Here is a 26,721-nt window from a genome sequence, read left to right as displayed (position 1 = left end):
AATAAAAGTGTACTGTGTTTTGTTTAAAAAAAAATTTCATTAATTTTGGTAAAAATTATTGCACACTTAATTGAACTTTTCTGTTAATATTTAACGTAAAATAAATTTTTTTTTTAAATTCTTAATTTATATGTTTGCTATGGAACAATTAGTTGATAGAATGTTACCCATGTAGTTATTCAATTCTACTTAATTTATTTATTAAAGCTGGGGAGCTAAAGCGGTGTTTTTTGGGGTGAAGTAGATCCCCCCTTAAAATGTTTGAAAATAAATCAGATTTAACCATCTCAAAAAAAACTTTTTTTTAAATGGGGGGGGGGGGGTGGCGAAGTAATAATGGGATTCTACTTAAACTGTTTTTAACCTATTTTTAAAACGTATATAAAAAATATACTATGACACCAGTAGAATGAGACTGCAGAGCCTAAATTTTAATTAAGTCCCCAATAAACTTTTTTGGGGGGATTTAAATATTAATTTTTACTGTTGCCGTGATCATTTTGATCCGAGCAAAAGGTCTTTTTTTATTTGGGTAAAATTCGTAGCTTTTTAGAGTGTTTTGCTTCATAAATATTGTATTCTGGTATAGAGTAAAATTAGGCCTTATGATTTAACTATAAAAATTCACTAAAAAGTTAATTCTTTATAATATATCAACGAATTAACATTAACATGTTTGTGTTCTCTCACTTATTTTAAAAACATAAAAAATGGCTGTAAAGGGTTAAATGACAACAAATGTTTATGCAATACAACAAATTTATTTTTGTCACATATACAAATGTGTTATAAAATAAGATTATTCAAACTTATCTTTTAAAATAATTTTAAAAAGTATGTATCTTTTATGTGTACGGTTTTCATTCTTTTCATTTTAATTAAATAAAAAATATTTAACTACATTGGAAATAAGTCACTTTGTGAAAACACTCTTTTTTTGAATTGTAAAGAATTATATAAAACAAGACTTTTTATTGGTTAGATTTCAGAATTATTTGTTTTATTGTAAATGTTAGATTTTTCAATGAAATTAATTGTTTTGGAAAAAAAAATTATTTCCAATGAACAGAGTAATGTTTTTTTATTGTATCAATATAAAGTGAATTATATAAAAATGTTCTGTAAGCCACAATATTACCCGAAGTAAAAAAAAAAGCTTTTGCTTCGGTCAAAATGATTACAGCAACACTAAAAATTAATTTTTAAATCCCCCAAAAAAAGTTTACTGGGGACTTAATTCAAATTTGGGCTCTGCAGTCTGATTCTATAGGTGTCCTAGTATATTTTTGACCCCCCATTCAAAAATAGGTTAAAAACAGTTTAAAGCCACTAACATATTGGTTCTTTTAAAAGTTTTTTTTATATTTTATGATAGGTGAAATCAACTACCTGAATTCTATTCTATACTTTTTTTCTTTGCATTCATATAATAGCTATTTCATCATTGTTCATAGTTTTCAAATCTAACTACTGCGTCATCCCGAAACTAGTTTTTTAGGCCTAGTTGGAAAATAGGCCTGGAATAATAATTTCTTATGTTTCCCATCCCTTATCCCTGGGTAAAACAAGGATGTTATCATAATTGTTACATAACAATAATTGAATACCTTTTGAAGCATAACCAATAGGCTAAAACCATGCTATCTTCACAAAAAAATTAGTATTCTATTCTAAATAGCAGCCGAGAAAATCACATTTACTCCACAGCATGACTATTGGTTGACGGACACTAAGACAAATAAAATCATAAAAGTTGCTTTTCTAAAATACATTAGATTTATAATTTTCTTAAATATGAATATGGGCAGATTAATTATACCCAAAAAAAATGATATAAAGTTTTTAATGCCTGGTTTCGTGCTTCTAATTGGGATTTTCAGGGAGTAAGGGAGGGGACAATTGGCAATTAATTCAATTTAAGAGTTTTCGCTGAAAGACCATGAAATCCAGATTTATCCAGAAAATGTTAAGAAGATTTTAAAGGGTGTGTTAATAGAATTTAAAAAACTATAAAATAAGAAAAAAGTTCTCAAGAAAAAAAGCATTCATTTGAAAATTAGATTACCAGCACATCAGACTGACATGACCATTCTGTAATTAATTATGAGAAAAATCTCCCTGCAACCCGTTCAACCTATAGCCCCATAACCCTAAATTGAGGTTATTAGATTAGGGTTCTTTGTTAAACAAATATCACAATAAAGTTTTTATCTATGAAATGATATTTTCTAGAAAGAAATAAATTGTTAAAACCAGCCATCTCATAAAAAATCAAGTTTATTGATACTCGTCTGCTATATTCAAAAATAGCAAGCGAGTTAGCGCCATTTGATGCGCTAGTACCAAAAGTCAGTCAGAACCTGCTAAATTCTTGCACATTCCCTTATGGCCAGTACCCAAAGTCTGAGACTCCTAAAAATTTAATATTCGATCCATTGTCCCCTCCCTTACTCCCTGGGATTTTCTAGCTAGTACATATATCCATTATGTTAGTATAAAAAATAACCAAATTTCGCTATTAAAGATAAACATTTAAGATAACCTAACCTTTTAAAATCTAAATATTCTTTCCAATTATGAATTGTGTTTATTTAAGGTCTAGTAGGATAGTTTTTATTGGGTACAGGGTCGCCCTAAAGGGTTAGGTTACAGCATGTTCAGTTCCCGCAGGGTTTCACTCCCGAAAAGTTATAGAAAAATTCATTTGTTTTTTTTTTTAAATAAGAGGGAAACAGGTTTTCTATGCTTGCTAGGCACTTCTAGGGAAATCACGATTGTATGAGAAGCACATCGAAAATTTATACACCCATTAAGCAGTAAATTACAATGGTATCCAAAGTTTTATAAACAAAATTATCCTCTTGATTATCTTCCAAACTTTGGTACTCTTATTAAATTTTGATTGGTTGGTTCAAGTATTACAATTGTCGAAACTTTTGATCCAATAATTCTAATAGTACCCAAAGTTTTATAAAAACTTCCAAACTTTGGGTACCCATATCATATTTTGATTGGTTGGTTCAAGTATTACAATTGTCGATACTTTTCAACCAATAACTTTGCTTTAATGAAGGAATAATATTGTTTATCATCATTGGGAAACGAGATGTAGATCAATTATAATCATTTGTCCCTTAAGATCTCTGCATCTACTGATTAAATCTAAAAAATTTCTGGCTAAAAAATCTGTTGGGTTTTGGGGACGCTTGGAAAAAATGACTTTCAACTTAATATAGTTTCTACGGTTATAATGTGATAATAGAGTAGATGGATAGTACATTCTATAATCATACTGTTATACTATCATAAATTTAGTTTCTTAGAACTGTTCTGATAGTATATAAGAGTTATACATATTATTTTATGTCTAGTTTGGCTATTTTGTTATTGAGAAAAAGTACGAATTAGAAAAGACGGCTAAGACATTTTTAGCAGGTTTTTTAAATGCGCAAAAGGTGTTCTGTAAAACTTATGGTTCGTTAGTTCGTTTAACGACACAACATTGTTAACCACAAATTATTTATTTTACTATTGCTACAAATTATTTATTTTACTATTGCTGCGCTACTTATGGACATAATTATCTATTCGTTACCAAGTCCGCTAGTCAATGGTTATATTTTGTACCTGGTTGTTAAAGACTTAAATCTAGCAAACTATTTATAAGAGGCTAATTTTAAATTTTTTTAAATATTAAAAGAGTCAATATAACCCCCCCCCCCCCTTCCCCATACTACAAAGGCCCGTAACAGGCCTCTAGGGGCGTAGCCGCTAGTATTTTGATGAAGTAGTTAGTTTTTTTTTGCTTGTTTTTCCTCTAAAATCTCAATTGGCACTGTAACAATCGACTTATTCATTTTAAGGAAGTTTCACAAACGCCCTGTGATGTTTTTTAAATCATAATGAAAAAAAACAGCCCCATACTTGCTAGAGGCGAAGCACTAATCGTTTATTTCTAAAGGGAATTTATTTTTGTAATGTAACAATTAAAAGGGAAGGTAATAATGTTGTATTAATAGGTTTTGACTATTTACAGGATGGGGTTAGTTCAGCTAGTGTTGGTGGCTTGTCTCTGTGTCACTCTAAGCCAGGCATATCCGGTAAGTTTGTCAAACTGTTATCTAAATTCTTTCTTCATCAAATTTTTAAAAGCAAAGATTTTCTTTAAATAGGGTCGTTCCGTCCTTACGTCTGCAATGGGTAGCTTTTTTCTTTTATTTGGGCCTGTTAGAATTGTCCTATCGATTTCTGGTGATTCCTGTAGTAGTTAGGTACGATAATAATCAAACAGTTATTCAACAAATTTACTTACAATTTTGTTTCGACTTTTATACATTTATATTCTTCTGATTTTAAAGTTCTGACACTCTCTTGCGCACTGATAACACACTCCACCCTCCCCCCCCTCCGCCTCATTTTAAAATAAATTGAAAATATAGGTGGGAGAGGAGTTAGTTTATCGGGTGTTTTTACTACTTTAGGTCAGGTTAGGTTAGGTTACATTGTGTACTGAATATTCCAGCAGGTGTAGGCCCCGAAGGGTTAGGGTCCCCCGCGGGGATTAAGTATATGGTTACATTTTTGTGCTGTAAATGATACACTCATTAGATTATGAGATTACAAATGTAAAAGTTTTTTCATTCTCTTTTTCAAAGTTCTATTTTTGAATGATAAATTAATGTTGTACATCTAAATTTTCACATATCACTTCCTGTTTATATATATATATGTATATAGCGGTTACGCCCCTAGAGACCTCTATGGGTACTTGAGGCGCCCCCCCCCCCTTACTTTCAATATTATTTTTAAAAGCTTTTCTAAAATTAGGGCAGGTCCGTCCGTCCGTACGTACATAACTGATAGCTATTTTCGTTAATTTAGGCATGTTAGTATTGTCCTATCGGTTTAACTTTGCATGATGATTCCTATAGAAGTTAGGTACGAGTAAGAAAGCGAAGAAACTCTATAAGAGTTACCAGAAAGTCCGTGCCTCCATTTTAAAAATGTTGCTTTTTAACTTTTTTAACATCAAATTTGTATGTGATAAAATTATCCGATTGTTCTGTTTTTTGGAATGCTGATTCCTAGGACAACAAAGTACATTATTATAAGCGAAGCATCTCTATAATCAAGTCATAAAAATGTAAGTATGTCCTTAAACAAAAACCTGTATTTAAGCAGTTTTTTAGCAGATTTATTTACAATTTTGTTTCATTCGACTTTTATACATGTATTATATTCTGATTATTCAGTTTTGTCACTGTTAATGTTCGTTTGTCCTAACGTTTCATAGCTTCACTTTTATGGATATTGTCATCCTTGTTAAGAAGAAAAAGTAAAAAATAATTTCATTGAATAGGGGTATCTTTAGGGTTTATTTCTCTTTGGAGGGTGGTGGCAAACTCCCCCAAAATGGTTATAAACCTTCCCAGTACCTATAATACGTTGTACTGTAAAAGAGAACCATATCGGTTCAGCATTCAGCAAGATAGATATATAGATAAACTGTTACTTTTTATATAAGGAGAAAACATTCTATTTTTACGTTTTAAAATTTTTATATGAGATAATATATACCCTCTAATTAACTAAAGTAGTAAGGTTTTAATTTGTTTTTTATTTGTTGTCAATAACCAATGAACCGATTGATTTATCTATTTTATGGAAGTCACTTGGGGGTAATTGAATAGTTTTAGGCTCTTTGTTTTTGAAGTTAACCTTTGTTGGATGGTTTTAGGTTATTTTCTGTACACTTTAACCTTTTTAGTATTCATAGCCACTAAATGCTATGTTTGCAGCCGCTAGTTGTTTACAGAAAAGTAAAGTGCCCCTAGAGGCCTATAGAGGTGAAGTGGGTTTGAATTTGACAATTTTTTATTCTAATTTCAAAAAGGTAAAAAAAGGTTGTTAATTTTTGTTTCATGGGGGATGATTGAACCCACCTTCAAAATAGCTTTAAACTTTTCCAGGACCTACAATGAGAAGCTACACTGATAAAGAGAACCGTATCGGTTCAGTGGATAGCAAGATCTTTCGCTACAAAAAAAACACCTGTCTACGTGGGAAATAATTGGTCTCAATACGGTAGAAACAAAGGTCGTGTAATCAAAGGGTTGGTTGTCATTGTTATTTTATTAAATAAATTTTGGTTCATGGAAAGAAAACGAAGTAGTGGGTTTCGTTGTATTTTCAAACTAGCTTTTGATGGGTTAATTTAGGTTAGGTTAAATAAATGTTAATGATTGCCTCGCAGTGTTAAGAAATTGGCCCCGCAGGGTTAGAGCCCCCCGCAGCGGCTAAAAATAAGTGAAAAGCTACGTAACCCGCTACTTCGTTTTCTTTCCATGATCCTAATGTTTTTCTTTATGTTTTAGTCAAACGATGGGATGATGAGAGCAAAGAGATCCATCACACTTTTTAAGGTACAGTCAAACATTTAGGACAACATCCATAAGTAGCGAAGCATAATAAATCATGGATGGACAAAGTGAGCTATAGAGAAGATGTTCAGTGGTCATAAAAGAAAATTTCCCTGGGCTATATGAAGCTTCACTGTAGAGCGATAACAGACAGACACATAGACACATAGACAGCCTCTATATCTAGGGCCTCTATATTAGTAGGGAAATGGAAAGGGCAGAAAAATAGACTAAAACCATCCCTAGGCTTTTTATAAAAATAAAACAGCCTAAAACCACCCTTGAACCTATAATAAGCTTCACTACAAAAGTGGACCATATCGGTTTATTGGTTAGCAAGATCTTTTACTACAGACAAAAAAAACTTACTACTTTGTATAATAGAATAATAAATGGTACACTAAATAAATGTACTATAGCAACATATAAAAAAAATCCACAAAATCATTTAATTTAGTATTTTTATCATCATCATGATAATTGTAATTTCATTTTTTATCATGGAAAAATGTTATTTTTTAAATGAATCAAAAATCATAAAATTTCTTAAATATTTTGGCATTCATGAAAGTTTCCACAAAATCCTTCTGAAGATTTAAATTATTGGTTGAAAAGTTTGGACACTTCTTGTTTGGAACTATTCACTCAATCCTTATAGTTTTACTAAAGTAACAGGATGTCTGTCTGTGTGTTTGTGTATTTGTGTGTCTGTGTGTTTGTAATAACAAAGGATCTCGCTAACCGTTGAACCGATCGGGTTCTCCTTAACAGGGTAGCTTCTCATCGGTCTTTATTTTAAGGGAGGGTACCACCACCCTCTAAAGAGAAATCGCCCGTAGAAAAAAAACACCCTCTACAAAATAAAATCCCCTCCTCAAGTGCCCCTAGAGACCTCTAGGGGCGTAGCCGCTAGTATTCAACAAAAGTATTCAATGTTTTTGAGCAAGAATAAAGATAACTCGGTTATTAAACTTTGGGTACCTGTATAGTTTACAGTCCAATGTCTCCTCCCTCCCTGTGAAATGTCTGAGCTTTTCTGGTATTTAAATTCAAATTAGGTATCAAGTATTTGAAATCGGTATCATGTTCTATGTTTAAACAAACTGAAAAAAAAAGAGTTTTATTTTGATTTATTTTAGAATATTGGTGAGTTTTAACATTTTAAAGAAACAGCTGTAAGTATGAAATTTAAATCATAAATTTAATTAAATCAAAGGTAAAACATTAGAGTTAATAGATTTGTAATATATTATAAAAAATTTTGTGATAATTAATCTTTTTTTATTTAAATTTTTTAGATGATGAAATTGATGTCAGCTTTGACAGGTACATAGTTTAAATTAGTTTATTTTTTTTCTTCATTTTTTTGACCTATAAATTTTATCTTGTAAATCGAATGACAAATATTAGTCTTAACAACTTGATATATTTTCTAAACATTTTCAATAAAGTTAATTGTAAAAGTAATGTTAAGAAGTACCAAATTTTCAAATAAATTTACATTAAAGTTTGCTTATTTCTATCAAATTCCATTCCATACATAAAATTAATCCAAAATATTTTTCAGGAAGAAAAGGTCCCCCCAAACAACTTCATCTTCAGAGGAAAGTACTGGAGTAAGCTCTGAGGAACAGGGCAGAAGAAAAAGATCCCCCCAACAAGAGTCTGGTAGAGGATAACTTATTTTCCATGTTCAACATAATACAAACCTTTCTGATAAGGATCTGTTTGTTTGTCAAACTTATAATGAAACCATAAGAATGCCTTTTTCAATAAACTCCGTAATATACTTTTAGTTTATTTTCGACAATTCTTTAAATTTTCTATGATTAACCTCATAAAATGCAGGTTCAAGTGACTAAATGAAACTTCCTTCAATATCTTGGAGGATGAACGATTCCCTAAATGCTAAATGTTAGATATAAACAACTAGTTTGTTTTTTCTCATAAACAATATCATTCATCTTACATAGCATCAGTAAAAACACATTTTTCACACATCATGAATAAGTTTTTTTTTATCAAAGAGTCATCCGAATCATCAGAGGAAGGAAGTGGAGATGACAGTTCAGAGGAAAGTGAAGCAGCTTCTGGAAATGCAGGTAGAGAGTCTGCGTCATAGTTTATTCACATTAAAATACTTTGTACAAAGTTTGGATCTGACCCCTGAAAAAGACTTGTAGCAGGACAGAGTGTCTCAAAAAGAGATGGATAATCACTCATTTTTATGACGTCACATAGCTGATTGTTGAGACACTTTGTCCCATTACAAAGACTTTAATACCTTCAGCATTCTGTTATTTTAAAAAAAATAATTTACAAATATGAAAATAAATTCACAAAAATCTAAAGAGACAAGACAATGGCCGGTAAATTGATATACATCCCCAATGATGATACACAAAATTACCCCTTCTGTAGATTATAATTAGTGATTTAATCGTTTGGACACTAAACTTCAAGAACCAACGAATCAAAATTCAAAAAAGTTCCTAAAGTTGTTAAGTCAACAAATAAGAACACGTTATTATAAAACTTTGGGGACTTTTGTAATTACCAGACCAATGTCCCCTCCCTCCCTGCTAAATTCTGCTATTCTAGACATATAAAAATTTTAATTTTTATTTCTTTCTTGCTTTTTTCATCTTAAATCAATTTCATTATCTAATGATTCCTAAATTCTTAAGGTAATGGAAACCTGAGAGGAAAAAGATCTCCTGGTAGGGATTCATCTGAAGAAAAAGGAAATAGAAGATTTAGAAAGGGGAATAAGAATAAAAGATTGAAGAATAAATCCAAAGATTCCAGTGAAGAATCAAGTGAGGAGTCAAGTGAAGAATCAAGCGAGGAATCAAGCGAAGAAGAGCAAGCTACTACTGAGGCAACAACTGAAACCGAAACTGAAGATCCTGGAGCAACCACCGTTCAACCAAATGGAAGTGAAAGACTTGTAGCAGCAAATAGAAAAAGGAGATCTCCTGGTAAAAACTCATCTGAAGAATCAGGAGAAGGCAAAGGCAATCGTAGACTGAGAAAGAAGAATAATAAGAATAAAAGAATGAAGAATAAGTCTAAAGATTCCAGCGAAGAATCAAGTGAAGAATCAAGCGAGGAATCAAGCGAAGAAGAGCAAGCTACTACTGAGGCAACAGTTGAAACTGAAACAGAAACTGAGGATCCTGGAGCAACCACTGTGCAATCTATTGAATTTAGAAGAAGGCGTTCAGCCCTTTAAAATCCTGAATGAAGGATTATGAAGTCTTCCAATACTGATTATGGACAAGTAAACTATTATTATCTATGCACAAAAATATGACAAAAAATAATACAAAAAAAATTATGATTATAATATCTAGTTTCTTTAATAAACGTTATTTGTTTTATTGAAAATATATCTTGCAAGTAAAAACATTAAATTTTTTTTCTATTTATATTTCTCTTATTGTTAAAATTGTAAATTCTTAAGATTTTTGTAGCAAATATTTTTAAAAATTAAGTGTATGGTAAAAATATACAAATATAATAAAAATATAATCAGTTTAGTATATTGACGAGTAGATTGAAAAAATAAAATCTACAGATTTTTAAAAGCGAAGCTATTCAATAATAAGGGTTAATTTAAACTTGTTGTACTTGTCATATCGATTTTAAATTTTACATGATAATTCCTGTAAGAGTTAGGTACGACTTTGGAAGCGAAGTAACTTTCTAATTGTTACTAGAAAGTCCGTACGTCCATTTAAATTAGGATTCAGATTTTGGAATATTGATATTAAGACTATTAGGTATAATGCTGAACAAAAATCTATATAATCAAGTATATCCACATTTAGCATCCTGTGTTTAGGTTTGGGGCCCTATCAAACAAAACTGGTAATATTTTTATGATCTTTATTTTACTGTTTGTATGTAAAATTGTCTGTGAAACGATGCTACAAAACATGATTTTTCAGTGTGGCTGAGAACTCGTTCTAATCCTTCGGATATTAATTGGTTTCGAAGCCATGCAATCATTATTTTGGTGCTTTTTGGAAGAGAGGATTTTTTGGTCCTGCGCAGGAAATTAAAAGAACTCGTTTTTAGGATAGCGGGTGAGAAAATGCCCTTTCTTAAAATCGTACGCGGTCATACGCAATATATGAAGGGTGCCAAAAATTTCATAAATCAATTTTCATGGTATAAAATAATTTAATTTCTCTATAAGATAAAAGCGATACATGCAAGATTTTTTAATTCGCTAAGATATAAAGATGTATTTTTCTCAAACTGCGAAAACGGTGATACGAAATTTGCGTCACCTTTGCAATACTGCGTATGAATGCGTACGGCTTTGAGAAACGGCATTTTCTTACCCATCATCGTTTTTAGTGACCACTGATCGGTAGTTTTTTTCTGCCTAGGTTATGGTATTTAGTCAAACCAACAGAAAATCGAGTACACTTCTTAGCAGTCAATTTTTATTCCACAACTGTTTTTAGAGAAAACTTATGATAGAATTTAAGTGAATACTTCTTCGGCTTGACGAAAATGAGAACTAAAATGTTAACAATTTTGCAATAAAGTGAAAAAAAAGACAGACAATTTTAATGTTTAACTTATCAATTTCTACAAGGCGACTATTTTTTATGTAGATTCCTATAACTGGGGTAAAATTTAGTGTAGAATTATTTGCTGCTTCATGTCCGCTCTTCAGTCGTGTATGGTATATGTAAAGAATAATATGGCATTGAACAAGCCCAAGAAAATTTAGTATGAAAATATTCTCACTAAAAAAATGTCTTTGTCTAACTTAAATCAAAGCACAACCAATTAAATAATTGTTCTATTTGATTTTAATTAATATAATTTTCTTTTTTTTCAGTAAAATTTTGCCCTGAAAGGTGCTTTTTGAGTTAAACAGGGATATAGGAAAAAGACAATGGGCAGTTCATTAAATCAACGAGTTCCAACTGATAAATCCTAAACTATTTATTTGAACCAAACTTCATATTTGGAAATTCAGATATAAGTAAGGGTCCAATAAAAAATATTTAACATTAGGTTTCACTGTCTTACTTTTATGTAAAAATTCTGTAATCTATAATACAAAGTAGCTTGATGTCTGTCTGTCCATCTAAAGCTTAAGATCTTGGTAACCACTGAACCGATTAGATTCTTCTCATCAGGGTATATAAACAAGGATGACAACATTCATAAAAGCGAAGCACTGAAACGGTAGGACAAACGGACATAAACACTTGTATAGTGTCAGAACTGAATAATCAGAATATAAATGTATAAGAGTCAAAGAAAAATTGTAAGTAAATTTGTTGAAAAACTGCGTGATACAGGATAATATTTATGGACATACTTACATTTTTAGGACTTGATTATAGAGTTGCTTCGCTTATAACATTATACTTTATTGTCCCAGGAATCAATATACTAAAATTCAGATTAATCGGATGATTAGATTACATAAAAATTTGTTGTTAAAAAAGTAAAAAAATCAACATGTTTAAAATAGACGTACGGTCATTTTTGTAATGATTATAGAGTTGCTACGCTTTATAAATCGTACAAAATATCACAATGCAAAGTTTGAAATCGATAGGACAATTCTAACATGCCTAAATTAACGAAAAAAGCTATCCGTTACAGACGTACGGACGGACGGACCGACCCTAATTATAGAAAAGCTACGCTTTTAAAAATAGTTTTCTGGAAAAACTACTTCACATAAAATTGGCAGCACCATAAAAAAAAAATTTTAATTACCTCTTTGAGCAAAGCCCCTAGAGGCTAGGGGCGAAGCCGCTAGTTGTTCATAAAATAAAAGGTATAACTTTTGAAATAGACAATTTTTTTCTAATAATATTTAAAAAAAGTAGTTTGATTTATGCAGGAAGGGGACATTGGCTGTTTATTACACTAGTCCCAAAGTTTTTAATAATGTTTACTTATTTGTTGGCTTACAAGTTTGGAGACTTGTTTATTTTAGTCATTTATTTTGATTGGTAGATTAATTAAGTTAATTGACCAATTGTTTTACCAACTAATTGTATTCTACAGGAGGGGCAATTTTGTTTATTATTATTAGGGATGACATCAATTTATTAGCTATTGTCTTATCTCTTTAGATCCCTGGGTTTGACTACATAAAGAACAAGGGGCTTATTAGAATAGTCAATTACAAAAGTGTCATAATTGTTCTATTCCACTCTTACTAATAAGGAGAAAAAAAATTTGTCTGCTTGGAGAATAACTTTTGAACAGCATTCTAAATGTTAGTTCCCAAATGAAATAAAAATAGTTGTGGTTCAGTTACTTAAAGTCAAAACATTTATTTTAAAACCATTTTGCCATCCCGTTATCCATGGTGATTTCTTCGCCGTACCCCTTATATAAGTGAGGGAGAGAAAAGGGAAGTTGTAATGACCCTTGCAATATCCGCAATTTTTAAGATACCTATTTTGGTGGAAAATACCCCTCCCTAGAACATAGGTGGCAAAAATCACAAAATTCAACCCTGAACTTTAACAGTCAGGACCACTTCCGGACATTTATCGGTCAAGTTAGAGGTTGGGCATCAAGCGGCATCTTTGTTATCTTTACTAATATAACAAAAGCTTTGGCCTGTTGAAGGAATAAAAGTGCTACAGCTTATGACATAAAAATAGAAACACCAAATGTTTTTTTTTAATTGAGTTGTTATAATCCCCCCTTTTATATTTAATATCTTTGAAACAATTCTAATGTGAAATTACATTGTTGAAGAGTTGGAGAGGGGTGCAGTGCAGGTCCACTAAGATATGAGTGGGATTTTATAAAAACTTTCTTTCCATATAATTTTCTTTGCAGCAGACCTACCGCGCTCAAAATAAATGCATAGTAAATTACTAAAATTTACACAGCCTATGCTATTTAGTTCCTTTACAACTTGTGAAATGTAAACATGTAGAGATAGTGTTGTGATTTTTATTTTGTGAGAATAAAATGGAGAACACATTCTTAGTTTTTATCAACTTATATGATTAATTAATTGTGATACGCATCATGAAACCATTGCATCTTCATGTCACAAAAATTATGTTTTATTCTTCATGTTTACTCGGTAAGATTTCAAAAAATCGTGGTGCTTGATTTGTAGATATTGTAGGCCAAGACCTGATATGCAATTTAAAGCACTTTAAAAGGGGTGCCCACGACCTCCCCGCCTTACCCCCCGAACTCTCCACCTAAATAAATGGGAGGTTGCCTAGTCAATTCATCCCCAAATTTTTAGAGGTAAAAATTTACACCTCCCCCCCAAAAAAACAAAAAAAAATAACCTAAACTAGTGGGTTTCCTCCCCCTTCTTACCAACCCCTCTTTAGTTACATGAAGAAAAAAATATATATACCCCCACCATACTTATAAAGGTTTCGTGATTTTTTGTAAAATTGATTGTTAGAATAGCTACCTCTGTGTAACCATAAATGTAAATTCCCCCCCCCCTCCCCACTAAAGAAATACAAAAAAGCTTTGGCATTCTTGTAAAGAACAAAAATAATATTATACTATTATGATTCCACGAAATTGCACACAGAAATGCAATTTACGAATAAATACTAGTTTTTTTTGATTATGATATATTTTGGAAAACTTAGTTTTTGTAACTATCAACTTTTTCATAAATACAGTTAATTTTGTAAACCATATTTTTTTAAGGTGAATGAAAATGTTATAAAAAATGTCTGAAACAAAAATTAATCTTGAGGTTCAATCAAATGAAAACTCTATTGTGATTGGTTTCACAGATCAGACAGCTGTTTTTGATAAACTTTCCAAAGATCCAGTTACGTTTGTCAAAGAAATACCAGAGGTTTGATAACATATTATTGCAAAATATGCTTTTTTTAAAGTAAAAAATGTGTAATATTTATAAAAATGTATTTCTATGATCAAGTAACATTTCATGAATCAGTTGAGTTTTGATTTTATATACAGATACATTTTTGCATTTCATGATTACCAGTGAAAGATTTGTAGTTGGTAGGTTGAGAAGGGGGTAGTCCATCTTGAGAAATTTACATACTCTACTTTTAAAATGTCCAGAACAAATAAATATAGGCATTTTCTGTGATACCTGTAAGCACATCAGTTCAGTTGTTTTTAAGTGAGATGTGGACAAACTTTCATCCAGCTAACTTTGAGTATATTTTGAAAACTTTTCAAGTAAGCACTATATATAACATACTAATTGTACTTTCATAGGTAAACCATATGCATATTTTGGACAAAAGTAAACTTCAACAGAAAGACAGTGAAATTCAAAGTAATATAGTAAACTTAATCTCAGTTGAAAACAATCTTTTCAATAATACATCTGAACAAATCTTAAAAATATCTGATGAGAAAAATAATGAGAGAAACAATGAAACAAATAATACAATTGAAGAAAATGATGAAATGAGTAAGGAGGTAAATATAATCTACTTAATTTTTAATAGTTCAAAGTAAAATACTTAAATTAATATAAATAAATTCAAATCATTTATGTAAATAAATATACTAATAATTTTTTTATATAATTTTAATCTTTCAGGATGAAAAAGAAAAAGGAAACCTAGATACTGAGCGAAAGTAAATTATTTTTAATTTAAATCTAACTATAGCGTACATTTAAAAGTTTTTTTCTGTATGAATGATTTTAACCACAGAGTTTTTTGTTTGTTTGAATAATTTAGTTCAAATTTGTAATGGTTATTTTTTGAATTGTATTATAGACAGCTTTCTAAAGATAGTAAAATTATATCATTATCATTTGTAGAAAAGTGTCTACAATACACTATTTTCTGTATTGCTCAGAACCAGTTCTTATTCATCAAATATTGCTGAATGCGCCTGAGGCTGAGGGTGGCTGAGGCTTAGTGTGGCTGAGGATTTTGGGTGGCTAAGGCTTGGAGATGCTGAATGCGGCTCAATTTGGCTGAATGATGTAAATGAGGGTGAATGCGGCAGATGCTTCAAGTGGCTTTAACCGCGCGGCTGCGATTTAAGCTATGGGTTATTGGGTGATTGTGAAAGTCGCGCAGCTGATTTTTGAGGCTTCTCTAAGCTTCGTGGCAGATTGAAGCTGTGGCTGCAGCAGCCTGTTCCTGGTTTTATCTTATTAAATTGCTTCAATAATTTTTTTTTATTTAAAGATTAGATGAAAGAAAAAGACCAAAACTGTCACAAGTGTTAGCTCCAAGGAATTTATTGTTTTTTCTTCTTGATGTCTGTTTGCCAGCCTGGGATTTCATCAGTGACTTGAGAGTAATAATTTTTGTATACTGGCCTCAAAGTTTTGAATGGGTAAGACATTATTTTGCTAACAATGTATATAATGCAAAATATCAAAATCTATGAAAAAGTTAAATTTTTCAATATTGATCTATTTTTTAACAAATAAAAAATAGTTTATAAATGATTATTTGATTGAATGATTTACTGCATTTTAATTGCTAAAGTTTGTTTTAGATGTATGATGATGGTACACATATAAATGCAAGTAAATAAACTTTGTTTTTTAAAATTTTTAAATTAGAATTTAGAATAGATATTCTAAAACAATAAGAGTAATTGGTGTGAAATGAACAACATTTTTAAAATTCCTCACATAGTGGTGAATTGAGGAAGTGTTGTAAATTCCAAAATACTTCAAATATGTATAGAAATTCAATTGAGGTTAGTAAACCCACTCAAAAAGTTTTAATTAAAGGGAGTGTGAACGTAATAATTTCTAATCTGGTTATCAAATCTTAACATTTTCTAAGCACATTTCACTACACTGATCAACCAAAAACGTCCTATTAACAAAAATATCCAGGAATAATGCCTTGATTTTATGGTATTTTGGGAGGGAAAAAGGAAAAAACAGGGAAAATCTGAACGTTTATGTTTCTTATAATGTTTGTAGGGATATTTAACTTGTCATATATAGTTGAAACAATTTACTTACTGTTAAGGATTTATTTTATGATATAAAATTGCCAATTAGTTTTTTTATAACGTAGTATTTAGGTAATAAAGACCTATTTTAAATTCGTATTATTGACAAAAAAATACCTCACTGTCTACAAAGGGTTGAATCTCATAGGTTATTTAAAATAATAATATCCTTTTTTATTGTTTTGGACAATAAATAACCCACTTTGGAGAATTAGTTTACACTTTTATCAGACTGTTTATAAAGAAATATTGCGCCTTTATTATTTACAAATTTGTAATTAAAGGTGGGCGAGAGATGGGCCATCTAAAGTTAATTTGATACTAATAAAAAACCTGTTTCTAGATTTGTTATTGTATTTGGTTTTCCATAAAAAATATTGCTTATTTTATCAATTTCTAAGTAACTATACATTGGTCTAAAGCAAGAATTATGTTAAAAGTCAGCTTAACCATTAGGAAAATTCAAGAACTATGTGAAAAAGTTTAATTTTAGCTATAATGGGAGAAAAAAGCAATTTAATGCACATTTTATATAATACGGAAAATTTCTTCCTTTCCCTTTACCTTATAAAAATCGTCGGAAAAAAGCCATTTTTTAAGCAAACAAAAGCGCGTTTTGCTCTATCTGTGAGATATTATGAATGAGATAATGTTAAGATTTGATATTAAGATGAGAAAAATTTACGTTCACAGTCCCTTTAAGGTTTATATAGTGGTTTGGTGACAACAAAGTATGACAAAAATTCTTCAGGTTATTTTTTAGTTTCATAGCTACTCTAGAATTTAGAATATCCACCCGTCTGTCTGTCTGTACGTTAGAAATGGAATGGGGTAAACATGATTTTCTCACCTCCTATTTCAAAAAGACAGCCAAAACTTTATATCGATGTAACTGCTAAACAAATAGCTTTACTCTACAGGGAATATAACTACTGGTCCTGTGGTGGTATTTAGGCTATTTTGATGGGGGATGACAGAGTGTCAGAGTATATTTTTGATATGCCTTTCAAAAAATAAGTTAAAAACAGTTTAAATATTTTATTTGGGATGGGGACTTCCCATTACCACTGGGACTAGGAGCTAGGGGTATAGTTACTAGTTAAATATACATCATCCAAGTGGTCAAAGTGCTTTTTAACAGCCAGTTGGCTGCATTAAATTTTTTTATGTTTTAAATATTAATTATTTGTTGTATTAAAACTGTTTTCAACCTATTTTTAGAAGGTATATCAAAGATATACTCTGACACCTGTAGAATTTTACTGCAGAGCTAAAAATGAGAATAATAGCCCACATCAATTTTTATTAGGATTTTAAAGTTTAATTTTTACAATAGATTAAGTAAATTTTGCTGAATCGTGATGTGTCTTTTTTTAAAAGAGTGTTTTCACAAAGTGACTTAATTTTGATATTATTAATTATTTTTATTTTATTATTAATGAAAAGAATGAAAACTATACACATAAAAGATACATACTTTTTGAAATATTTTTTAAAAAATAAGTTTGAATAATCTTATTTCATATCATATTTGTATACATGATAAAAATAAATTTGTTGTATTGCATAATACATTTATTCACATTTTACATATTTTACCGCCTACTCTACTCTACAGCCGAATTTATGTTTTTTAAATGGCTAATAGATATTCTACACGTTTATGTTAATTAATTGAAATATTGTAAAGAATTATTCTTAAATGAGTGTTGATAGATAAATCAATAGACCTAATTTTACTCTATATTAGAGTACAATATTTATGAAGCAAAACACTCTAAAAAGCTGAGAATTTTACCTTAAACTGTTTTAAACTATTTTTGAATGGGGGGTCAAAAATATACTAGGACACCTATAGAATCAGACTGCAGAGCCCAAATTTGAATTAAGTCCCCAATAAACTTTTTTTGATGGATTTAAAAATTAATTTTTACTGTTGCTCTGGTCATCTTGACCAGATCAAAAGGTCTTTTTTTACTTCGTGTAATATTGTATCTTAGTGAACAATTTTATATAATTCACTTTATACTGATACAATAAAAAAAACATTACTCTGTTCAATGAAAATATTTTTTTTTTCTAAAACAATAAATTTCATTGAAAATCTGACATAATACTATAAAAAACATAATGCTGAATTTAAACCAATCAGAATTCTTCCATTTCAATTCTTTATAATTTCCGAAAGAGTGTTTTCACAAAGTTACTTATTTCAAACGTAGATAATAATTTAATTTAATAAAAATAAAAAGAATGAAAACCCTACTCATAAAAGATACATACTTTTAAAAAAAAAATCAAAAATATGTTTGAATAATCTTATTTTTTATCATATTTGTATATGTAACAAAAAAAAGTTTGTTGTATAAACATTGCATAAACATTTGTTGCCATCTTAATTTATTTAACCCTTTACAGCCAATTTTTATGTGTTTTAATGTATAATAGACATGAAACATTTTTATGTTAATTCATTGATATACAGGGCGTTTAAAAAAAACTGCGTTTTCCAGATTTGGGAAACAACCATTAGGAGTACAAAAAAAAATAATTATATGTCCATATTCTCTATAAAAATATGCATCGAATTTGTTACAGGCGTTTTTTAATATCTCTTAAAACAACAGCGCATTTTAGAGCCCAAAGAATTTGAAATGTGTGTGTGTTATTGTATTCTTAATAATTTTATGCTATAACGTTGAATTTAATCCTTTTTTTTACTTGAAAACAACATTATAACATAAACTTCAAAATAATCTAATAATTACATTTAAAACTTAATTTAAAATGCCTTTTTTTAAATAAAAAATCAATATTCTTTTTGCTTGGATTTTAATTCTTAGTATTAAAATTGTTCATATTCGTTCCTCGCCCCTCCCCCCTTAATCTCTTAATCTCTTAATTTGATTGACAGATTATAAGACATCATCTTATAAAACATGAGTAATTAATGAAAACGCACTTTTTACGAACAATTTCAAACCATGATAACTTGCTTATTTTTAAAGATATTGAAATGAAATAAAAAGTGACTTGTTTTATTTGTCAATGCATACAGTATTAATAGAGATTTTTTTCTAAAAATGACTTTGTCATAGAGAAATAGAAAAAACTAAATTCTGAAGAACCTAAAAAGGTCTTTGCATGGAGCCAAAAAAGAAAATATGTAAAAAAAAAAATTCATATGGGGACATTGATTTAAGCTTTTAAGCACCTTAAGTAAATCTGATGTACATTTTTACATAGAATATGGACCTATTATCCTTTTTTTCATATTCCTTCTGGTTGTTTCTCAAAACCGGAAAACGCAGTTTTTTTTTAAACACCGTGTATTGTAAAGAATTAATTTATAATTAGTATTGATAGATAAAATCAGAAGACCTAACTTTACTGTATACTTACTTGCATACAATATTTACAAAGCAAGACACTCTAAAAGCTGAGTATTTTACCTACAAAGGGTAGAAACATCACGATTCAGTAAAAATTATTTAATCCATAGTAAAAAATAAACTTTAAAATCCTAATAAAAATTGTTGTGGGCAATTGTTCTCATTTTTGGCTTTGCAGAATGATTCTACAGGTGTCAAAGTATATTTTTGATATACCTTTCAAAATTAGTTTAAAAACAGTTTAAAGGGCGAATATAGGTTTGATATAATATGAGCTTATTTCAAAGATGCCATTATATAGATTATAAACAACTTAAAGATATTGACATATCTAATTGTATAAGTCTGTTTATAGCTTAAAACCTGTCTAACTCAAGATAATATTATGTAATTAGGTTGGTTCCCTAAGAACTCAAACACCCTAGCATCACACAAGGCTTCGTAGCAAGGTTGAATTAAAAAGCTTTCGAAGGGTAGTCATAATAACGTGGAAACCAATTAATCAGGGGTAAATATACCCATCTTCTACCTTCATACAAATTATATATAAAAAATATTTAAAAGTTTAAAAAAAACATCAAATAATGTAAAAAGTAAAAAAATATAATTGATAAAATTTTCTTGGAGGAAGAATGATTTCAAATCCCTGTTTTTTTAAGGATTGTGTGTGTGTGTGTTAAAATTGCATACTTCAGGGTTTTTATATTTTCCAGAATTAACCAATGATCTTTGTACAGAAAATAAACATAAGACGTATTATTTACCCTAGTCAAAACTAATGGCGCACTTATACGCAAATTATTTTTATGCTTCTTTTTAAAAATTGAATTAAAGAGTATATAATCTAAAATAATAAACATTTAAATTATCATTCCATTGCAAAAAACGCGATCTTTGGTTTGTTTAAATGTCCATTTATTTAGCATTTTTCAAGAATGTCAAGCGTGGGAAAATTTTTAGAATGTGGGAACCATTTATTTTGATTTAAATGGTACATATGATTTTCATTTAAATTCATTTTTTGGACCCGTGAGAAAATTTTTTAACGTGAGAACCATTTAATTTTCATTGAATTTCATTTTTTGGAAGTGTGGGAAAAAACAAGAGAAAAAATATGTTTTAGTATAAAGAAATGTTCTATCAGTTTCAAACCTTTTTCATTCAATAGATCATACTGACTTTGGAAAAACTGTCAGACCGATTTTTGAAATTCAATCTGTGAAAAAAGATATTCAAGTTTTAATTTTTTGTTTTGAAAATATTATTTTACATGTATTGACGCCATCTTGGATTATGATAATTTTTTTTTGTTAGAAGATTTTTTTTCTAAAATATTTTTTAAAAATTAACTTTTTACAATAAAAAAATCTTTGAACTTAAATTGACCAATAATTCAAAGATTTTTTTTCTTTGATTTGGAAGATTTTATATGATTTTTATTTTTAATGTCAAATAAAAACACAACAGTGAAAAAAATGAAAATTAAATGAAAAAACGTTTTATGATTTTAATCAAGAAATTATTTGCTAACATCACCTTTTTGTTGCAATAGAATGTTATTTAAGCAAACAAAATTTAGCATAAATGGATATTTAAATCCCACCTTGGGATTTAAATATCCATTTATGCTAAATTTTGTTTGCTTAAATAACTCATTTAAGATGCGTGCCATTGTAATAGTCAATCAAACTTAAGCAAAATAGTCAAAAAAAAGTCTTGTAAAGGGCTAAAAAGCTCATATCACATCAAACCTATATTCGCCCTTTAAAAGGAAAGACACATTAGTATGTGGCAAAATAATCTCAATATTTAGTAAAAAAAAATAAACTTCCCCCCAAAAAAGTTATTTTGGGGGCCTATTTGTATTTTTAGCTCTGCAGTATGAGTCAGAGTAAATTTTTTATATACTCTCAAAAATAGGTTAAAAAACAGTTTAGCGGGACTTTTGTATGTCTATAAATGAAAGGTCAAGAAGCTTTCTTCAATTTTTTTCTCAAATATCTTAGTCTTTTTGTAGATGAGGATGGAAATTTTGTTGATGAAGTAGGATTATCATATTCACTTGGCTTTATTGTATCAGGTTACTTTTTTGATATTTTTTGTGTTTACTAGATTGATTTAAAAAAACAACAACTAATTCACGATTTAAGGCAACTGAGGGGTGTAGTTGTTAATTAATGTTAAAGAAAACATTTTTTAATTTAAGATGTAATACGCTATCAAATTCTAAACATTTCGGAATTAACTATTCACAACATAAAACAAGCAGTTACTACACAGTTACTTACAAAGTTAGCAAGTTAGTAAGGGATTAATCACCCCCACCCGCTATTGGGAAATTTTCCTGAAATACCCCAGGCCTCCCTCCCTCAAGTGGACACCTATGTTTTTAGATTGTATTAAATATTGGTTAATTTCTTTATTTTAGTTATAATTTTGGTCTTGCCAAGCGTTTCTCTAATTCTGGATATGGTTATGAAAAAACAAACTAATCTTATAAAGTTTTCAATGGCTTTTGCTTATCAACCAGCTATGGTATTAAAGGTAAAAATATTTTTATATTTGCAGAATTTTTTTAAGAAGACAAGACATGAAAAAACTTAAATCAAAATGAAATTATAAATAATATTGATTTTATTTTTGAAGGGATTGAAATGCTTTATTAATCCAGAGGATTTACAAACAAGAAAAATATACCAGACTGAAAAAGTAAAACTTATAATTCTCATCATACTGTAAGTAAAGCTAAATTTTGATCCAGTTTAATTCTATTTTTTATTTAAAAATTTAAATCTTAAAGAATTTTTTTCATGAATAGATATTGATGTGCAATTATTGTTTTGCAGGTTTATGAAATAACAATAGAATCAACCCTACAGATAATCCTGCAGGTTGGAATCTTGCTATCAAGTTCTGATTGCTGGAGAAATCGGAATTATATAATTGAAATCATGAGCATCACAATTTCTTTTGTGTCAATCCTGTATGGTCTGTGCAGTTTTAAGATAAATTTGATTCAAAAAGAACCAAAAATAAATGACAAAATAATACTTATGGTCAGAAATTCACCTGATATAATTGCCAGGTAAAAAATTTTCAAAACTTTAACTGGATTTTAGTAGCAAAGCTTTTTTTAAATTTAAACCTAACAAATTTTTACTAAAAGTTCAGATGTTTTACTTTTCAGTACTTGAATTACTTCTCTTAAAATTCCCTTTCCTTCAATTACCATGTTCCTTCTTTCTTTTTGCTACAAGAACTAGGGTTGGGCCGGATATCCGGTGTGGCCGGATATCCGGCCATTTTCAATATCCAGCCGGATACCGGATATTGAAACTATCCGGCCGAATATCTGGCAATATAATCTTTTATATTTTACAACAAAAATCTCTGTTTTTTTTAAATCTTAAATGGCTGTAATTTTCTTATTATTGAAGATAGAAGAACAATTTTTTCTGAATATGTTTATCTTTATGTAAATTGTATATTAGAAATCTCAAAACATAAATTTTGGCGGTGGCAGCAGTACTTGGCAGCTGCCAGCCGCAAACCGACGGTTTGCAGGTAAACGGCAACGGATTTTATGAAATTGTAATATGTCATGAAGATATATAAAAAAGCCTAAGTTTAAAATTTGAAATCTTCAAGTAAAAATTTGCGGTCACAGGAACCGTTTAAAGATTTCTGGAGACCTGGAGGTTCAGGACTTGCAGGATTATACCTGGAACCTGAAATCAACTTGAACACCTATATTACATATGAGGATGTACGACTATAGGATATTTTAGTATTAGATAACATGAAATGCTTTGTTTAGGTAAAAAAAATATTTTTACTTTTTACCTGAATGACCTTACCAGATTTGCTGGCATCTTGTGCCCGCCAGGAAGGAGGTATTAAAAAAATTTCAACTCTCAGTTATGTGTTATACCCATATTTCGAAAGTCACTTAGTAGTAGACATCTACCCTTTATACACAGAAAATGGGATAGAAAAAAACAGAGGGGGGATGGGGTAGGCATTAAACGCCATATCCCCGCCCATCCTCCAACCGTTAGGGGTTGATATTACAGATTGAGGGAAGTAATAGTTCATTAGATTTATTTGCTAAGAAGAAAGATCATTTAATACTTATTTAATTTTTAAGTTTTAATCTTAATTTTATCCTATTATACAAAGTATTTTCACAGTAGCTTTCCTCCTATTTCTAGCCCCTTGCGGGGGACTCTAACCTTGTGGGGCCAATTGCCTAACCCTGCGGGGCAATCACCTAACCAAATATAATGTAACCTAACCTAAAATAACCTATTAAAAGCAATTTTAAAAATACAATGAATCGCCCCTTAAGGTTCGTTGCCACAAAAGGGACTATGTTCTTTTTTGAAACTTTAATATGTAGTAATTTGGTCGGTTATCCGGCCGGATATCCGGTAATTTGGCCGGATATCCGGTAATTTGGCCGGATAACCGGATATTTGCCGGATATCCGGCATTTGAAATCAGCCGGATATACGGTATCCGGCCAAAAAAATATCTGGCCCAACCCTAACAAGAACCTGGAGGCCAAGAATTTATCTTTAAAAACCCAGGATCACCAAGCCTATTAATCAGAGTTCACAAAGTGACAAAACTTTAATCACACACTATTTATATCTATTTAGATTGACTGCACTGATGAGCATCATGATCATAAGCCTTAGTTGGTCGTTTGGCATCCTAGTGTCCACTTCAATCATATGCTTCTGTATCTTAATAATTCCCTCACTAGCTATGTTATATAATTCAATAACAAATAACCATTGTTTACTTGCTGTCAGATCTACTATATTCCTGCCTGTTTCTCCATTTCATAATCTACATTCAAGAGAAAAAGTAAAATCAAGAATAATAAATAAAGTTGTTGCTTCTACCATGATTGTAATAATTCTGACAGTTGAGTTTATACCGTTCAGATACATTTCTCCTTTATCTCCAACTTATTTAAGGTAAATATGTCTAAAAATTATTATTAGAGTTAAGACACCTTCTTTGAAAAATAATAATTTTTGTATTATTTGAGGAGGGAATGTTTTCTGTCACCAAGAAATAATCCAACACTTCTGTCGATTTTATGGCTAATAACATTTATATGTTTGGTCATTTCTTCAGTGGAACTAATACAATTTTGGGAATATTCAACATCCTGGGTGGATTTTTTATATTTGCAGGAATCAATTGGCGACAACATAAATGAAGGTAACATTAATTAACAATATTTTTTAACCCTAACAGACCGGGGGGGGGGCTCCAAGAGCCCCCCCCCCCCCTCTAGTTTTTTTTAATCTCATTTTTTTTGTAGGTAAGATGGAGAGCTGTAACTTCATGACTTTTTAAGTTTAGTAATTATACGTCGGTAAGAGTTGATTTTATTAGGATATCTGGTCTGTGTCGGTTGTGGTGTCCGGTCAAAGTCGGTTGGGTTGCAAAGAAAATTAGAAAAAAATCTAAATAAATCTTAATTTCTACATTATGACTTTTGTGTATAAGGTAGAAACCTAAAATTTTTTTGGTGAATACTTAGATATCAATGACCTTCTGAGAAAAGTGGTGTTATGACCGTTTGACCGCTCCCTGACCGACTTTATGACCGATTTTTGTCCGGCTTTTACTACAGACATATATCATGAATATCGTGGCTTCTATTACAGCTAGAGACCTATAATTTTTTTGGTAAATCCTTGAGCAATAATAAACAGATAAAAATATTAATTTGCGCCGCCAACCGCCGTTTTACCGCCGTAACCGCCGAAAATGGCGGTTTCCGTTATTTGCCGTTTTTCGGCGATGATCAGAAAAAGTAATTTTTTTGTTATGAAAAATAAAAGTTCGTCCTAAAATTTGGTCATCATAGCTGCAAAATTGGCCGCTCTACAGCTGTTTTACAATTTAGCGGCTGGCCGCTAAAAAGCGGCTAAAGAGCGGTCTGACCGCTATGACTACAAAAAGTAATTTTCTCTAAAAATACACATGAACCACCAGAAAAATATTTTACGTCTTTATCTGTACCAGGAGCCGAGATAGAGGGGGGGCTCTTGGAGCCCCCCCCCCCCCCCCCCCGATCTATTAAGGTGGGATTTGGGGCCCGATCTGTATAAAGGGTTAACAAATGTTATGTTCCAGTCTTTTTTAAAAATCTATAAATATATTTTTAAAGATTTTAGAACACAAAAATCCCAATATAAAATGTATAATAATAAAAATTCTAAGCATATTTAATCTTATTACAGACAAAAGAATTGCCCATAGGATCAAAAATGAAATTAATCTGTAATCATTTCTTTTTGAAAAGTTAACCCTTATATTTGAAAGAATATACAGTAATTGTTCATTCAAAATAATATACAAAAAAATCTATTTTTCCCTTGTCTTTTTTTATAGATATATCTTGATGGAAAAAGAATTGTTGTTAAAACTTTAGGTAAAGATTATCAAAATATTGTTGGCCTTAATGTGATTTTTTAGAAGTATGATACCTTAGAGTTAGAGGTACCTAAAAAGAATCTTAGTAAATTAGTGAAAAAAATCTTACCAGAAACCAAAGAATTTTTTTATAATAGCTAGTGCTTATGCTGTTTAAAATGTATAATCATCTTTGATATTTTTATTTCTGTTTGTTCTGTGTCTGTGATAATTTATTTATATTTTCATCTAACTATACAATATTTATATTTAGGAAAGACCATATGATGCGTATATGATGGATATTTGTAAAATTGTTATGAGAACTCGTGTAGTTTAAATGTTCACTTCTTGTTTTAAATAAGAATAAATAAGAAAATGATAATAATATTTGATCTTTCTTATAACTTAAAATTCTAAACTAAATAACTATTCTGCTTTAATCAAAATCTGTCTTCTACTCTTTAGCATGTTTCTATTACTGTATGAATTAAAAAATAACTAAAAATGTATTCAGT

The 26,721-nt window shown here is 30.0% G+C and overlaps 2 protein-coding genes and 1 long non-coding RNA gene across 3 annotated transcripts; all 3 read left to right on the top strand.

The window, feature by feature from the left end:
* Window positions 1-3,241: 3,241 nt before the first annotated feature.
* Window positions 3,242-9,835, top strand: LOC145306660 (uncharacterized). Its single transcript, XR_013875107.1, has 6 exons — window positions 3,242-3,435; window positions 4,037-4,100; window positions 6,375-7,745; window positions 7,987-8,087; window positions 8,447-8,521; window positions 9,107-9,835. It is a non-coding gene; the product is annotated as an uncharacterized LOC145306660 (long non-coding RNA).
* Window positions 9,836-14,112: 4,277 nt separating this feature from the next.
* Window positions 14,113-15,941, top strand: LOC145305456 (uncharacterized). The gene is made up of 5 exons (XM_080147073.1): window positions 14,113-14,262; window positions 14,655-14,861; window positions 14,986-15,023; window positions 15,587-15,737; window positions 15,903-15,941. The coding sequence occupies exons 1-5, from the start codon at window positions 14,131-14,133 to the stop codon at window positions 15,939-15,941; spliced, it is 567 nt and encodes a 188-aa protein (XP_080003199.1). The 5' UTR covers window positions 14,113-14,130.
* Window positions 15,942-21,775: 5,834 nt separating this feature from the next.
* LOC145306659 (uncharacterized) lies at window positions 21,776-26,588 on the top strand. The gene is made up of 8 exons (XM_080148955.1): window positions 21,776-21,845; window positions 22,194-22,309; window positions 22,412-22,474; window positions 22,612-22,850; window positions 24,427-24,750; window positions 24,825-25,000; window positions 26,183-26,222; window positions 26,478-26,588. The coding sequence occupies exons 2-7, from the start codon at window positions 22,235-22,237 to the stop codon at window positions 26,191-26,193; spliced, it is 888 nt and encodes a 295-aa protein (XP_080005081.1). The 5' UTR covers window positions 21,776-21,845; window positions 22,194-22,234; the 3' UTR covers window positions 26,194-26,222; window positions 26,478-26,588.
* The last annotated feature ends 133 nt before the right edge of the window (window positions 26,589-26,721 follow it).

The sequence above is a fragment of the Acartia tonsa genome, chromosome 14 (assembly GCF_053477335.1).
Source record: "Acartia tonsa isolate MP-2025a chromosome 14, ASM5347733v1, whole genome shotgun sequence".
In the NCBI taxonomy this organism is placed as follows: Eukaryota; Metazoa; Arthropoda; class Copepoda; order Calanoida; family Acartiidae; genus Acartia; species Acartia tonsa.
Note: the sequence above shows the minus strand (reverse complement) of the source record. Positions and strands in the feature narration are given on the sequence as shown.

Bases quoted from the DNA above. Each gene is read 5' to 3' on its own strand.
- LOC145305456 (XM_080147073.1), top strand. From the start codon at position 14,131: ATGTCTGAAACAAAAATTAATCTTGAGGTTCAATCAAATGAAAACTCT. The intron at 14,862-14,985 runs GTAAATATAATC...TTAATCTTTCAG, and splicing joins ATGATGAAATGAGTAAGGAG to GATGAAAAAGAAAAAGGAAA. The intron at 15,024-15,586 runs GTAAATTATTTT...TTTTATTTAAAG, and splicing joins AACCTAGATACTGAGCGAAA to ATTAGATGAAAGAAAAAGAC.
- LOC145306659 (XM_080148955.1), top strand. From the start codon at position 22,235: ATGGTTATGAAAAAACAAACTAATCTTATAAAGTTTTCAATGGCTTTT. The intron at 22,475-22,611 runs GTAAAACTTATA...ATTGTTTTGCAG, and splicing joins AAATATACCAGACTGAAAAA to GTTTATGAAATAACAATAGA. The intron at 24,751-24,824 runs GTAAATATGTCT...GTATTATTTGAG, and splicing joins TTATCTCCAACTTATTTAAG to GAGGGAATGTTTTCTGTCAC.